Raw genomic sequence first — 17,500 nt, 5'->3', positions numbered from 1 at the left:
GCCCCTCAGGGCTGTATGTAGTGCACTATCACAGATGTAACTGTAATTGAGGAGCTTTTCTGAGTACTCAGGTAACAGTACCTCTACTTGAGTAGATATTTCAGTACTCTTTCCACCCCTGGTGAGTGAGTGAGAGGGAGGGAGGTTGTGAGTGAGGGAGTGAGTGTGGGAAAGATGGAGTGTGTGAGGGTCTGAGAGAGAGAAAGAGGGAGTGAGGGGGTGAGTGAGGGAAGGAGGGAGTTTGTGAGTGAAGGGGTGTGTGAGGGAAAGAGGGGATGAGTGAGTGAGGGGGTGAGTGCGTGAGTGAGGGGTGAGTGAGGGAGTGAGTGAGGGAAAGAGGGAGTTTGTGAGTGAGGGAAAGAAGGAGTGAGCGAGGGAGTGAGTGAGGGGGTGAGTGAGGGTGTGAGTGAGTGAGTGAGTGAGTGAGGAGGTGAGTGAGGGAGTGAGTGACCGGTCTATCCTACCGGTCTATCCTACCAGTCTATCCTCCAGTCTATCATACCAGTTTATCTTACGAGTCTGTCCTGCAAGTCTATCCTACCTGTTTATCAAATCAAATCAAAGTTTATTTGTCACATGCGCCAAATACAGCAGGTGTAGATAGACCTTACAGTGAAATGCTGAATACAACAGGTGTAGTAGACCTTACAGTGAAATGCTGAATACAACAGGTGTAGTAGACCTCACAGTGAAATGCTGAATACAACAGGTGTAGTAGACCTTACAGTGAAATGCTGAATACAACAGGTGTAGGTAGACCTTACAGTGAAATGATGAATACAACAGGTGTAGTAGACCTCACAGTGAAATGCTGAATACAACAGGTGTAGTAGACCTCACAGTGAAATGCTGAATACAACAGGTGTAGTAGACCTTACAGTGAAATGCTGAATACAACAGGTGTAGTAGACCTTACAGTGAAATGCTGAATACAACAGGTGTAGGTAGACCTCACAGTGAAATGCTGAATACAACAGGTGTAGTAGACCTTACAGTGAAATGCTTACTACAACAGGTGTAGTAGACCTTACAGTGAAATGCTGAATACAACATGTGTAGATAGACCTTACAGTGAAATGCTGAATACAACAGGTGTAGTAGACCTCACAGTGAAATGCTGAATACAACAGGTGTAGATAGACCTTACAGTGAAATGCTTACTACAACAGGTGTAGGTAGACCTTACAGTGAAATGCTGAATACAACAGGTGTAGGTAGACCTTACAGTGAAATGCTGAATACAACAGGTGTAGGTAGACCTCACAGTGATATGCAGAATACAACAGGTGTAGGTAGACCTTACAGTGAAATGCTGAATACAACAGGTGTAGTAAACCTTACAGTGAAATGCTGAATACAACAGGTGTAGTAGACCTTACAGTGAAATGCTGAATACAACAGGTGTAGTAGACCTCACAGTGAAATGCTGAATACAACAGGTGTAGTAGACCCTACAGTGAACTGCTGAATACAACAGGTGTAGTAAACCTTACAGTGAAATGCTGAATACAACAGGTGTAGTAGACCTTACAGTGAAATGCTGAATACAACAGGTGTAGTAGACCTCACAGTGAAATGCTGAATACAACAGGTGTAGTAGACCCTACAGTGAACTGCTGAATACAACAGGTGTAGTAGACCCTACAGTGAACTGCTGAATACAACAGGTGTAGTAAACCTCACAGTGAAATGCTGAATACAAGAGGCTATATACAGTAGAGAGGCTATATACAGTAGACAGGCTATATACAGTAGAGAGGCTATATACAGTAGAGAGGTTATATACAGTAGAGAGGCTATATACAGTAGCGAGGATATATACAGTAGCGAGGCTATATACAGTAGAGAGGCTATATACAGTAGAGAGGCTATATACAGTAGCGAGGCTATATACAGTAGACAGGCTATATACAGTAGAGAGGCTATATACAGTAGAGAGGTTATATACAGTAAAGAGGCTATATACAGTAGAGAGGCTATATATAGTAGAGAAGCTATATACAGTAGAGAAGCTATATACAGTAGAGAGGCTATATACAGTAGAGAGGCTATAACAGTAGAGAGGCTATATACAGTAGAGAGGCTATATACAGTAGAGAGGCTATATACAGTAGAGAGGCTATATACAGTAGCGAGGCTATATACAGTAGACAGGCTATATACAGTAGAGAGGCTATATACATTAGAGAGGTTATATACAGTAAAGAGGCTATATACAGTAGAGAGGCTATATATAGTAGAGAAGCTATATACAGTAGAGAAGCTATATACAGTAGAGAGGCTATATACAGTAGAGAGGCTATAACAGTAGAGAGGCTATATACAGTAGAGGCTATATACAGTAGATGCTATATACAGTAGCGAGGCTATAACAGTAGAGAGGCTATATACAGTAGAGAGGATATATACAGTAGAGAGGCTATAACAGTAGAGAGGCTATAGACAGTAGAGAGGCTATATAGAGTAGAGAGGCTATATACAGTAGCGAGGCTATATACAGTAGAGAGGCTATATACAGTAGAGAGGCTATAGACAGTAAAGAGGCTATATACAGTAGAGAGTATATACAGTAGAGAAGCTATATACAGTAGCGAGGCTATAACAGTAGAGGCTATATACAGTAGAGAGGCTATATACAGTAGAGAGGCTATATACAGTAGAGAGGCTATAACAGTAGAGAGGCTATAACAGTAGAGAGGCTATATACAGTAGAGAGGCTATATACAGTAGAGAGGCTATATACAGTAGAGAGGCTATAATATTAGAGAGGCTATATACAGTAGAGACTATATACAGTAGAGAGGCTATATACAGTAGAGAGGCTATATACAGTAGAGAGGCTATATACAGTAGCGAGGCTATATAGAGTAGCGAGGCTATATACAGTAGAGAGCCTATATACAGTAGTGAGGCTATATACAGTAGAGAGGCTATAACAGTAGAGAGGCTATATACAGTAGAGAGGCTATATACAGTAGAGAGGCTATATACAGTAGTGAGGCTATATACAGTAGAGAGGCTATATACAGTAGAGAGGCTATATACAGTAGTGAGGCTATATACAGTAGAGAGGCTATATACAGTAGAGAGGCTATATACAGTAGAGAGGCTATATACAGTAGAGAGGCTATATACAGTAGAGAGGCTCTACAGTAGAGAGGCTATATACAGTAGCGAGGCTATGTACAGTAGAGAGGCTATATACAGTAGAGAGGCTATAACAGTAGAGAGGCTATAACAGTAGAGAGGCTATATACAGTAGAGAGGCTATATACAGTAGAGAGTCTATAACAGTAGAGAGGCTATATACAGTAGAGAGGCTATATACAGTAGAGAGGCTATATACAGTAGAGAGGCTATATACAGTAGAGAGGCTATATACAGTAGAGAGACTATATACAGTAGAGAGGCTATATACAGTAGAGAGGCTATATACAGTAGAGAGGCTATATACAGTAGAGAGGCTATATACAGTAGAGAGCCTATATACAGTAGAGAGGCTATATACAGTAGAGAGGCTTTATACAGTAGAGAGGCTATATACAGTAGAGAGGCTATATACAGTAGAGAGGCTATATACAGTAGAGAAGCTATATACAGTAGAGAAGCTATATACAGTAGAGAGGCTATATACAGTAGAGAGGCTATAACAGTAGAGAGGCTATATACAGTAGAGAGGCTATATACAGTAGAGAGGCTATATACAGTAGAGAGGCTATATACAGTAGCGAGGCTATATACAGTAGACAGGCTATATACAGTAGAGAGGCTATATACATTAGAGAGTTTATATACAGTAAAGAGGCTATATACAGTAGAGAGGCTATATATAGTAGAGAAGCTATATACAGTAGAGAAGCTATATACAGTAGAGAGGCTATATACAGTAGAGAGGCTATAACAGTAGAGAGGCTATATACAGTAGAGGCTATATACAGTAGATGCTATATACAGTAGCGAGGCTATAACAGTAGAGAGGCTATATACAGTAGAGAGGATATATACAGTAGAGAGGCTATAACAGTAGAGAGGCTATAGACAGTAGAGAGGCTATATAGAGTAGAGAGGCTATATACAGTAGCGAGGCTATATACAGTAGAGAGGCTATATACAGTAGAGAGGCTATAGACAGTAAAGAGGCTATATACAGTAGAGAGTATATACAGTAGAGAAGCTATATACAGTAGCGAGGCTATAACAGTAGAGGCTATATACAGTAGAGAGGCTATATACAGTAGAGAGGCTATATACAGTAGAGAGGCTATAACAGTAGAGAGGCTATAACAGTAGAGAGGCTATATACAGTAGAGAGGCTATATACAGTAGAGAGGCTATAACATTAGAGAGGCTATATACAGTAGAGACTATATACAGTAGAGAGGCTATATACAGTAGAGAGGCTATATACAGTAGAGAGGCTATATACAGTAGAGAGGCTATATACAGTAGCGAGGCTATATAGAGTAGCGAGGCTATATACAGTAGAGAGCCTATATACAGTAGTGAGGCTATATACAGTAGAGAGGCTATAACAGTAGAGAGGCTATATACAGTAGAGAGGCTATATACAGTAGAGAGGCTATATACAGTAGTGAGGCTATATACAGTAGAGAGGCTATATACAGTAGAGAGGCTATATACAGTAGTGAGGCTATATACAGTAGAGAGGCTATATACAGTAGTGAGGCTATATACAGTAGAGAGGCTATATACAGTAGAGAGGCTATATACAGTAGAGAGGCTCTACAGTAGAGAGGCTATATACAGTAGCGAGGCTGTGTACAGTAGAGAGGCTATATACAGTAGAGAGGCTATAACAGTAGAGAGGCTATAACAGTAGAGAGGCTATATACAGTAGAGAGGCTATATACAGTAGAGAGGCTATAACAGTAGAGAGGCTATATACAGTAGAGAGGCTATATACAGTAGAGAGGCTATATACAGTAGAGAGGCTATATACAGTAGAGAGGCTATATACAGTAGAGAGACTATATACAGTAGAGAGGCTATATACAGTAGAGAGGCTATATACAGTAGAGAGGCTATATACAGTAGAGAGGCTATATACAGTAGAGAGCCTATATACAGTAGAGAGGCTATATACAGTAGAGAGGCTATAACAGTAGAGAGGCTATATACAGTAGAGAGGCTATATACAGTAGAGAGGCTATATACAGTAAAGAGGCTATATACAGTAGAGAGGCTATATACAGTAGAGAGGCTATATACAGTAGAGAGGCTATAACAGTAGAGAGGCTAATATATAAAGTAGAGCGGCTATAACAGTAGAGAGGCTATATACAGTAGAGAGGCTATATACAGACACCGGTTAGTCAGGCTGGTTGAGGTAGTATGTACAAGTAGAGATGGTTAAAGTGACTATGCATATATGATGAACAGAGAGTAGCAGCAGAGTAAAAGAGGGGTTGGGTGGGGGGAGGCACCCAATGTAAATAGTCCGGGTAGCCATTGTATCACTATAACAGTAGAGAGGTTATATACAGTAGAGAGGCTATATACAGTAGAGAGGCTATATACAGTAGAGAGGCTATATACAGTAGAGAGGCTATATACAGTAGAGAGGCTATATACAGTAGAGAGGCTATATACAGTAGAGAGGCTATATACAGTAGAGAGGCTATAACAGTAGAGAGGCTATATACAGTAGAGAGGCTATAACAGTAGAGAGGTTATATACAGTAGAGAGGCTATATACAGTAGAGAGGCTATATACAGTAGAGAGGCTATATACAGTAGAGAGGCTATAACAGTAGAGAGGCTATATACAGTAGAGAGGCTATATACAGTAGAGAGGCTACATACAGTAGTGAGGCTATATACAGTAGAGAGGCTATATACAGTAGAGAGGTTATATACAGTAGAGAGGCTACATACAGTAGCGAGGCTATAACAGTAGAAGGGCTATACAGACACTAGTTAGTCAGGTTGATTGAGGTAGTATGTACATGTAGATATGGTTAAAGTGACTATGCATATATGATGAACAGAGAGTAGCAGCAGAGTAAAAGAGGGGTTGGGTGGGGGGACACACACGATGTAAATAGTCCGGGTAGCCATTTTTTCTACTTTAGTAAAATGTCATTAAAGTAAAAGTACATCATAGGACTCTGGTCTAAAGTTGTGCACTATATAGGGAATAGGGTTCCATAGGGCTCTGGTCTAAAGTAGTGCACTATATAGGGAATAGGGTGCCATAGGTCTCTGGTCTAAAGTAGTGCACTATATAGGGAATAGTGTGCCATAGGACTCTGGTCTAAAGTAGTGCACTATATAGGGAATAGGGCTCTGGTCTAAAGTAGTGCACTATATAGGGAATAGGGTTCCATAGGGCTCTGGCCTATAGTAGTGGCCTATATAGGGAATAGGGCTCTGGTCTAAAGTAGTGCACTATATAGGGAATAGGGTGCCATAGGGCTCTGGTCTAAAGTAGTGCACTATATAGGGAATAGGGCTCCATTTGAGATGCAGAGTGTGTTTTGTAGGTTGGGTCCTGGTTGACTCTGATTGGAGTTGAAAGTGTTTCTTGTACCGGATTAATTGTATTTACTCTGAACTCTATAGTGTTGTCAAGAACTATAAACTCTTTGAACCATCTTAAATAATTGTCAGCTGGTTATTTATCAACATAATTATGACTGTTTCTAAGTAGGACAAACATTTACAGTCTGGATAAACAGGGAAAGTAGAAGTTTTTTTTTTCGAAATGGTGCTTTCTTCTTGAGTGTGTGTGTGTGTGTGTGTGTGTGTGTGTGTGTGTGTGAGTGTGAGTGTGAGTGTGAAAGAGAAGAGTGAGGAAGGATATACATTGTTTTTACTATAATTTTATTTTCAAAATAGCTACGGGCTGCTAGTGAATATCTACACGCCCCTTGCAGAGTCTTCGCATGTCCCTGCCTTAACGTTATACTGTATTGTTGGGAGCTCGTAACGTACCATGTCCCTGCCTTAACGTTATACTGTATTGTTGGGAGCTCGTAACGTAAGCATGTCCCTGCCTTAACGTTATACTGTATTGTTGGGAGCTCGTAACGTAAGCATGTCCCTGCCTTAACGTTATACTGTATTGTTGGGAGCTCGTAACGTAAGCATGTCCCTGCCTTAACGTTATACTGTATTGTTGGGAGCTCGTAACGTAAGCATGTCCCTGCCTTAACGTTATACTGTATTGTTGGGAGCTCGTAACGTACCATGTCCCTGCCTTAACGTTATACTGTATTGTTGGGAGCTCGTAACGTACCATGTCCCTGCCTTAACGTTATACTGTATTGTTGGGAGCTCGTAACGTACCATGTCCCTGCCTTAACGTTATACTGTATTGTTGGGAGCTCGTAACGTACCATGTCCCTGCCTTAACGTTATACTGTATTGTTGGGAGCTCGTAACGTACCATGTCCCTGCACACCCATTACACCGTGTACATGACCAACATCTGTGCACACGACCAATAAAATCAACAAAAAAAAAAGTGATTGTGATTTTTTTCCATCTTATCTACACAACTTACTCCACCTTTTCAAAGTGAGAGAAAAATTATAGATTTTTCTTCAAATTACTAAGAAATACAAAAATGAGAATGTATGTCTTCGTACTTGGTAGAAGCACTTTTGGCAGCCGTTACAGCTGTGAATAATTTTGAATTATTGTTACTCAAACTACGGTACTTCCTGTTGATGGCCTTGCCACTTAAACTACGGTACTTCCTGTTGATGGCCTTGCTACTCAAACTACGGTACTTCCTGTTGATGGCCTTGCTACTTAAACTACGGTACTTCCTGTTGATGACCTTGCTACTCAAACTACGGTACTTCCTGTTGATGGCCTTGCTACTTAAACTACGGTACTTCCTGTTGATGGCCTTGCTACTTAAACTACGGTACTTCCTGTTGATGGCCTTGCTACTTAAACTACGGTACTTCCTGTTGATGACCTTGCTACTTAAACTACGGTACTTCCTGTTGATGGCCTTGCTACTTAAACTACGGTACTTCCTGTTGATGGCCTTGCTACTTAAACTACGGTACTTCCTGTTGATGGCCTTGCTCATAAAAAACTACGGTACTTCCTGTTGATGGCCTTGCTCATAAAAAACTACGGTACTTCCTGTTGATGGCCTTGCTACTTAAACTACAATACTTCCTGTTGATGGCCTTGCTACTCAAACTACGGTACTTCCTGTTGATGGCCTTGCTACTTAAACTACGGTACTTCCTGTTGATGGCCTTGCTACTCAAACTACGGTTCTTCCCGTTGATGGCCTTGCTCATAAAAAACTACGGTACTTCCTGTTGATGGCCTTGCTACTTAAACTACAATACTTCCTGTTGATGACCTTGCTACTTAAACTACGGTACTTCCTGTTGATGGCCTTGCTACTTAAACTACAATACTTCCTGTTGATGACCTTGCTACTTAAACTACGGTACTTCCTGTTGATGGCCTTGCTACTCAAACTACGGTACTTCCTGTTGATGGCCTTGCTACTTAAACTACGGTACTTCCTGTTGATGGCCTTGCTCATAAAAAACTACGGTACTTCCTGTTGATGGCCTTGCCACTTAAACTACGGTACTTCCTGTTGATGGCCTTGCTTGTTTTTTTGTGTCAGAATTGCTCAAGCTCAGTACATTTAGTTGGGAATCATTGATGGACAGTAATATTCAAATCTTCTCTGAATTAAAAAAAAAAGAAAAAAAGATTTAAGTCAGGACTGAGACTGGACCATTCAGGAACAGTCAACACCTCTTGGAAAGTCATTGTGGTCTGTCTTTAGGCATGGAAATGTGTGTATTGTCAATCTGACTAAATAAAACTCTATCCCAGAGTTTAGAAGACTGAGGCAGATTTTCCGCTTACTTTTTCTCTGGTCTTTGATCGTATTTCATATTTCTGTTGATCCTGACAAATTCCCCCAGTCACTGCCGGTAACAAGCATACCCATAACATGACGCTGCCACCACAGTACTCGAATACACAAAGGGATCAACAACATTGCATTCACTCCACATTACTGGCCTTTATGTCAAAGAGAAAAGATGGAAGCCTGTGTTAAATAATCCACTCCAAATCATTAATTCTGTTTGTAACAAGGCTGTTATGTGGTACTGTATGTCACGCCCTGGCCATAGAGAGGCTTTTTATTCTCTATTTTGGTTAGGCCAGGGTGTGACTAGGGTGGGCATTCTATGTCCTTTTTTCTATGTTTTGTATTTCTATGTCTTGGCTTTGGTAGGGTTCTTAATCAGGGACAGCTGTCTATCGTTGTCTCTGATTGAGAACCATACCATACTCAGTCTTCTGAAAACCTAACGCTGGGATAGAGTAAGACAACTACAAAAACATTATGCCAGAGGCACACCAGGGTTAGGTTGTCATTAGTCTCAGTGTGTCGTCGCAGTGTGTCGTCTCAGTGTGTAGTCTCAGTGTATGGTAACAGGTTACATTAGTCTCAGTGTGTCGTCTCAGTGTGTCGTCTCAGTGTATAGTCTCAGTGTATGGTAACAGGTTACATTAGGCTCAGTGTGTCGTCTCAGTGTGTCGTCTCAGTGTATAGTCTCAGTGTATGGTAACAGGTTACATTAGGCTCAGTGTGTCGTCTCAGTGTGTAGTCTCAGTGTATAGTCTCAGTGTATGGTAACAGGTTTCATTAAGTCTCAGTGTGTAGTCTCAGTGTGTAGTCTCAGTGTATGGTAACAGGTTTTCATTAGTCTCAGTGTGTTGTGTTTTAGAGGGTTAGGGTTAGGATATGTTGTGTTTTAGAGGGTTAGGGTTAGGGTATGCTCTCTCTCTCTCTCTCTCTCTCTCTCTCTCTCTCTCTCTCTCTCTCTCTCTCTCTCTCTCTCTCTCTCTCTCTCTCTCTCTCTCTCTCTCTCTCTGTGTGTGTGTCTTTTAGCGTGACCTGGCATGAGAGGTGTTAAGAGTAAGCCCATTACAGCACTGTAGAAGAATTTTGATGGCCTCTTCAATCCACATATCAGCACTAGTGTCCCATTCTACAGCCAATGGTTCCACCCAATAAACAATGTTTGTGATAAACAAGACCAGTGTTTCTGGCCAAAGTTTAGTCTTCAGTGACAATCCAACAGGATTCAGCTGCTGTTGGGAATAACGGCTTTCAAACATGGAAGATTTGTAGCAAAGAAACACATTTGTCTTCCAAGAATAGATAAAAGTTATATTCTAAGGTTCTATTCTGAAGTTCTATTCTAAGGTTCTATTATGAAGTTCTATTCTAAGGTTCTATTCTAAGGTTCTATTCAAAAGTTATATTATAAAGTTCTATTATAAGGTTCTATTCTAAAGTTCTATTCTAAGGTTCCATTCCAAGTTTCCATTCTAAGGTTCCATTCTAAAGTTATATTCTAAGGTTCTATTATGAAGTTCTATTCTAAAGTTATTTTTCTAAGGTTCTATTCTAAGGTTCTATTCAAAAGTTATATTCTAAAGTTATATTATAAGGTTCTATTCTAAAGTTCTATTCTAAGGTTCCATTCCAAGTTTCCATTCTAAGGTTCCATTCTAAAGTTATATTCTAATGTTCTATTTTAAAGTTCTATTCTGAAGTTCTATTAGTCTATTCTAAGGTTCTATTCTAAGGTTCTATTTTAAAGTTCTACTCTAAGGTTCTATTCTAAGGTTCTATTCTAAAGATCTATTATAAGGTTCTATTATAAGGTTCAATTCTAAAGTTATATTCTAAGGTTCTATTATAAGGTTCTATTCTAAAGTTCTATTCTAAGGTACTATTCTAAGGTTCTATTCTAAGGTTATATTCTAAAGTTCTATTCTAAGGTCCTATTCTAAAGTTCTATTCTAAGGTTCTATTCTAAAGTTCTATTCTAAACTTCTATTCTAAGGTTATATTCTAAGGTTATATTCTGATGTTCTATTCTAAGGTAATATTCTAAAGTTCTATTCTAAAGATCTATTATCAGGTTATATTCTAAGGTTCTATTATGAAGTTCTATTCTAAAGTTCATCTTCCAAGAATAGATAAAAGTTCTATTCTAAGGTTATTTTATGAAGTTATATTCTAAAGTTCTATTCTAAGGTTCTATTCTAAAGTTATATTCTGAAGTTCTATTCTGAAGTTATTTTCTAAGGTTCTATTCTAACGTTCCATTTTAAGGTTCTATTCTAAGATTCTATTCTAACGTTCTGTTATACAGTTCTATTCTAAGGTTATATTCTGGGATTATATTCTAAAGTTCTATTCTAAGGTCCTATTCAAAAGTTATATTCTAAAGTTCTATTCCAACGTTCTATTCTAAAGTTCTATTCTAAGGGTTCTATTCTAAGGTTCTATTCTAAAGTTATATTCTAAGGTTCTATTCTAAGTTTATTTTCTAAAGTTCTATTCTTAGGTTCTATTCCAAAGTTATATTCTAAGGTTAAATTCTGAAGTTTTATTCAAAAGTTCTGTTCTAAAGTTCTATTCTAAAGTTATATTCTGAAGTGTAATTCTAAAGTTCCAATTCTAAGGTTCTATTCTAAAGTTCTATTCTAGGGTTGTCTTCTAAAGTTATATTCTAAGGTTCTATTTTGATGTTTTATTAGAGTAGCATAGCATAGCATAGAGTAGCTTAGCATAGAGTGGCATAGCATAGCGTAGAGTAGCATGGCATAGCGTAGAGTAGTTTAGCGTAGATTAGCATAGCATAACGTAGAGTAGCTTAGCGTAGAGTGGCATAGCATAGCGTAGCATATTCTAAAGTTCTATTCTAAGGTTCTATTCTAAGGTTCTATTCTAAAGTTCTATTCTAAAGTTCCATTCTAAGGTTCTATTCTAAGGTTCTATTCTAAGGTTCTGTTCTAAGGTTCTGTTCTAAGGTTTTATTCTAAAGTTCTATTCTAAAGTTCTCATCTGAAATTCTATTCTCTGTATTCTCTGCCTTTCAGGTGTAGGAGTCCCCAGCCATGACAATAACGTGTGAAGGTGGGCCCAGGGCCAGCAGTCTGTGTGTGTGTTCAAGCCTATGGAGGCCACGGTCTCTCCTCCTGCTCTACACGGTCCTGGAGCTGGTTGTGGTCCACTCCACCCCGGTCCTAGGAGCTCTGGAGCTCCAGCTGGATGAGGAGCAGCCGGCAGGGACCATCGTAGGGGACATCAGTGCTGGGCTACCCCCCGGCATCACCGCCTCGCTGTACTTCATCTCCGACCACGAAGGGACAGGTGTGGGCAGCGACCTCAACATCGACGAGACCTCCGGGATCATCACCACGGCACGCCGCCTCGACCGCGAGCAGAGGGACCACTACAGCTTCATCGCCGTCACCATGACCGGGGTCACAGTCGAGGTGTCCGTCACGGTCAACGACATCAACGACCACGCGCCGGCGTTCCTCAAGCCAAAGGCATTGCTGAAGATCCCGGAGCAGACGGCGGTGGGAACACGGGTTTCCCTGGAGCCGGCGTCAGACGCGGACCGCGATCAGCTGACCACCCAAGGATATGTGATCAAGGAAGGCAATGTGGGGCAAGCCTTCAGGCTGGAGACCAAAAGAGCTGCTAACAAGGTATGGTACAATATAGCATAGCGTAGAGTAGCTTAGCGTAGAGTAGCATAGCATAACGTAGAGTAGCTTAGCGTAGAGTAGCACAGCATAGCGTAGAGTAGCTTAGCGTAGAGTAGCATAGCATAGCGTAGAGTAGTTTAGCGTAGAGTAGCATAGCATAGCGTAGAGTAGCTTAGCGTAGAGTAGCATAACTCCCGAGTGGCGCAGCGGTCTAAAGCACTGCATCTCGGTACTAGAGGCTACATACCCTTGTTTGATTCCAGGTTGTATCACAACCGGCCGTGATTGGGAGTCCCATAGGGCGGCGCACAATTGGACCAGCGTCGTCCATAAGAATTTGAAGAATTTAACTGACTTGCCTAGTTAAATAAATGTTAAATAAATAAATTACGTATAGTAGCATAGCATATCATATCATAGCATACTATAGCATAGAGTAACATAGCAAAGCACCCAGGGACATGTGATCAAGACCAAAAGAGCTAACACGGTTTATCAAACTGGTGTTTTACAATAGGATACTCTATTGTCCACTTAAATGGAAATCTATTTTGTGAGGCCAGTGGTACAATATACACGAAAAACAATACAGTACCATTTGTCTCTAAGCAGTTTTCAACATAGAAATAGAATGACATGATCGGGGATTCCCCCATTCAAGTCAGTGATGGACTAAAAGCAGGAAGTGTACCCATCCATCTGTGCTGTGATTTGTTGAATCAACTCAACTGACATTACAAACAAATACATTCCATTGCATGAGCCACATCAGTTAAACATAATTTTGAATGAACATTCTACATTACCATGGAAATGATTGCATTAGTAAACAAGGCAGCCATTGTGAGTGTACCCAGGAGTTTTACCAGTCAAGTTGCCAGGGTTAGAGTTTCCAAGCCTGTTCTTTTCATTCTATGGTTTTCTCTCCTGTTGTTCTTGTGTCCTCCCATGTCTTCTAACTCTTTAGGTGTTGTACCTGGACCTGGTGGTGAACGGTGTTCTGGACAGGGAGAAGAGGTCCTCGTACAGCCTGGTTCTGGAGGCCTTCGACGGGGGGAGTCCCAGACGCACCGGCCTGATGACCCTGGAGGTGTTTGTCACCGACATCAATGACCACGCCCCCGTCTTCAACCAGAGCAGATACCACGCTATCATCTCAGAGAGTTTACCACAGGGAAGCAACATACTGCAGGTATTAATGGTGGCTCAGAGAGTAAAGCTAAACGTTTTGTGGACAACAACAAACAACACACTCTAGCAGAAGGTGTATGTTAAAAACCTTTACTGACCTGCTGTTTCTCTGCACATCCTAGTTCCACAAATTCACACTGATAGATGTGTAGAGCGTCTCTGACATGTGAATATATTTAGTATAGTTTTATCTGAAAAGGATAATGTTTTTTAAAATGTTTCACCATATTAATTTGTATGAAATTCACTGAGGAGGAGGATCCTCCCCTTCCTCCTCTGAGGAGCCGCCACTGGTATAGAGTTCTATGGTCTATTAGTTAATCGATACTGATAGTCAGTCAATCAGTAATCAATCTGTCCCCTCCTGCAGGTGTTTGCGTCCGACGCTGACGAGGGAGACAACGGTCTGGTCCTGTACGAGATCAACCGTCGCCAGAGCGACCCTGACCGCTACTTCGTCATGGATACGAGGTCGGGGGTCATCACTCTGAACCGTCCACTGGACTACGAGCTGAAGAGAGTCCACGAGCTGGTGGTACAGGCCAGAGACAACGCCAGCCACCCTGAGGTGTGTGTGTGTGGGGGTGCGCATGGGTAGGGAGGGCACAATTACCATATAACCAACGGGATGAAGACCTCTAATAAAAATAAAAAAACAATAATAATATATGTATTTTTTTGTGGTTTGTGACAGTTATTTTATTTTCATTAAAAGTCTTCATCCACAATATACAGCAACATTATGTACAAAATAAGTTTAAAAAATAAGTTACAAACAACGTTATAAAACGAACAAAATAACAGAGTTGGTTAGTAGCAGGTATAATGTAGCAGGTAAAATGTAGCAGGTAAAATGTAGCAGGTAAAATGTAGCTGGTAAAATGTAGCTGGTAAAATGTAGCAGGTAAAATGTAGCAGGTATAATGTAGCAGGTATAATGTAGCAGGTATAATGTAGCTGGTAAAATGTAGCTGGTAAAATTTAGCTGGTAAAATGTAGCAGGTAAAATGTAGCTGGTAAAATGTAGCAGGTAAAATGTAGCAGGTAAAATGTAGCAGGTAAAATGTAGCTGGTAAAATGTAGCTGGTAAAATGTAGCAGGTAAAATGTAGCAGGTATAATGTAGCAGGTATAATGTGGCAGGTATAATGTAGCAGGTATAATGTAGCTGGTAAAATGTAGCTGGTAAAAAGTAGCTGGTAAAATGCCTCTCCGGCACCATTCTACTTTACATATATATATATGTCTGTCTGTCTGTCTGTATATACAGTGCCTTGCGAAAGTATTCGGCCCCCTTGAACTTTGCGACCTTTTGCCACATTTCAGGCTTCAAACATAAAGATATAAAACTGTATTTTTTGTGAAGAATCAACAACAAGTGGGACACAATCATGAAGTGGAACGACATTTATTGGATATTTCAAACTTTTTTAACAAATCAAAAACTGAAAAATTGGGCGTGCAAAATTATTCAGCCCCTTTACTTTCAGTGCAGCAAACTCTCTCCAGAAGTTCAGTGAGGATCTCTGAATGATCCAATGTTGACCTAAATGACTAATGATGATAAATACAATCCACCTGTGTGTAATCAAGTCTCTGTATAAATGCACCTGCACTGTGATAGTCTCAGAGGTCCGTTAAAAGCGCAGAGAGCATCATGAAGAACAAGGAACACACCAGGCAGGTCCGAGATACTGTTGTGAAGAAGTTTAAAGCCGGATTTGGATACAAAAAGATTTCCCAAGCTTTAAACATCCCAAGGAGCACTGTGCAAGCGATAATATTGAAATGGAAGGAGTATCAGACCACTGCAAATCTACCAAGACCTGGCCGTCCCTCTAAACTTTCAGCTCATACAAGGAGAAGACTGATCAGAGATACAGCCAAGAGGCCCATGATCTCTCTGGATGAACTGCAGAGATCTACAGCTGAGGTGGGAGACTCTGTCCATAGGACAACAATCAGTCGTATATTGCACAAATCTGGCCTTTATGGAAGAGTGGCAAGAAGAAAGCCATTTCTTAAAGATATCCATAAAAAGTGTTGTTTAAAGTTTGCCACAAGCCACCTGGGAGACACACCAAACATGTGGAAGAAGGTGCTCTGGTCAGATGAAACCAAAATTGAACTTTTTGGCAACAATGCCAAACGTTATGTTTGGCGTAAAAGCAACACAGCTGAACACACCATCCCCACTGTCAAACATGGTGGTGGCAGCATCATGGTTTGGGCCTGCTTTTCTTCAGCAGGGACAGGGAAGATGGTTAAAATTGATGGGAAGATGGATGGAGCCAAATACAGGACCATTCTGGAAGAAAACCTGATGGAGTCTGCAAAAGACCTGAGACTGGGACGGAGATTTGTCTTCCAACAAGACAATGATCCAAAACATAAAGCAAAATCTACAATGGAATGGTTCAAAAATAAACATATCCAGGTGTTAGAATGGCCAAGTCAAAGTCCAGACCTGAATCCAAACGAGAATCTGTGGAAAGAACTGAAAACTGCTGTTCACAAATGCTCTCCATCCAACCTCACTGAGCTCGAGCTGTTTGGCAAGGAGGAATGGGAAAAAATGTCAGTCTCTCGATGTGCAAAACTGATAGAGACATACCCCAAGCGACTTACAGCTGTAATCGCAGCAAAAGGTGGCGCTACAAAGTATTAATTTAAGGGGGCTGAATAATTTTGCACTACGCAATATTTCAGTTTTTGATTTGTTAAAAATGTTTGAAATATCCAATAAATGTCGTTCCACTTCATGATTGTGTCCCACTTGTTGTTGATTCTTCACAAAAAAATACAGTTTTATATCTTTATGTTTGAAGCCTGAAATGTGGCAAAAGGTCGCAAAGTTCAAGGGGGCCGAACACTTTCGCAAGGCACTGTATACATATGTGTATATATATATGTGTGTGTGTGTGTGTAGGTATATATATATATATATATATGTGTGTGTGTCTGTAAAGGTTTATTCTGTAATGGTATAATGCCATTAAATAAAGGTTTCATAAAATGACTCTTTAATGCCAGTTATTGTTAATCTCTGAAACTGGAAACACTTATCTCCCTCACTAGCTTTAAGCACCAGCTGTCAGAGCAGCTCACAGATTACTGCACCTGTACATAGCCCACCTATAATTTAGCCCAAACAACTACCTCTTTCCCAACTGTATTTAATTTATTTATTTATTTTGCTCCTTTGCACCCCATTATTTTTATTTCTACTTTGCACATTCTTCCATTGCAAAACTACCATTCCAGTGTTTTACTTGCTATGTTGTATTTACTTCGCCACCATGGCCTTTTTTGCCTTTACCTCCCTTCTCACCTCATTTGCTCACATTGTATATAGACTTGTTTATACTGTATTATTGACTGTATGTTTGTTTTACTCCATGTGTAACTCTGTCGTTGTATGTGTCGAACTGCTTTGCTTTATCTTGGCCAGGTCGCAATTGTAAATGAGAACTTGTTCTCAACTTGCCTACCTGGTTAAATAAAGGTGAAATAAATAAAATAAAAAATAAATTGTTTTGCTAATTGTGAACCCTTCCTGTGGACAGTTTGAAGTGTTCTTTGAGCCTCTGTTTGAACTTTTTACAGGAAGGAGGTTAATTGACCTTCTCGCCGCTTCCTCTCCATTTTAATGACTAGCTACTGTTGTTTTGCCATCCAGGTGACCAATGCCTTCGTCACCATCCACGTCCGAGACTACAACGACAACCAACCCACCATGACCATTATCTTCCTCAGCGAAGACGGCTCGCCGCGCA

At 40.5% G+C, this 17,500-nt stretch overlaps 1 protein-coding gene across 1 annotated transcript in view; it reads left to right on the top strand.

Moving 5' to 3' along the window:
- The window catches only part of dchs1b (dachsous cadherin-related 1b), a 241,894-nt gene that overhangs the window by 32,163 nt on the left and 192,231 nt on the right, over window positions 1–17,500 (top strand). Inside the window, exons 2-5 of the mRNA XM_036967976.1 lie at window positions 11,917–12,534; window positions 13,502–13,726; window positions 14,096–14,293; window positions 17,404–17,500. The exon at window positions 17,404–17,500 is cut by the window's right edge and continues 677 nt beyond it. Coding sequence (XP_036823871.1) covers window positions 11,935–12,534; window positions 13,502–13,726; window positions 14,096–14,293; window positions 17,404–17,500 — 1,120 coding nt within the window. The 5' untranslated portion in view covers window positions 11,917–11,934. The remainder of the gene's footprint in view (window positions 1–11,916; window positions 12,535–13,501; window positions 13,727–14,095; window positions 14,294–17,403) is intronic.

This window comes from Oncorhynchus mykiss, chromosome Y (genome assembly GCF_013265735.2).
Source record: "Oncorhynchus mykiss isolate Arlee chromosome Y, USDA_OmykA_1.1, whole genome shotgun sequence".
Taxonomy (NCBI): Eukaryota; Metazoa; Chordata; class Actinopteri; order Salmoniformes; family Salmonidae; genus Oncorhynchus; species Oncorhynchus mykiss.
The sequence above is the reverse complement of the archived record's forward strand: the minus strand, read 5'-3'. Positions and strand labels throughout refer to the sequence as shown.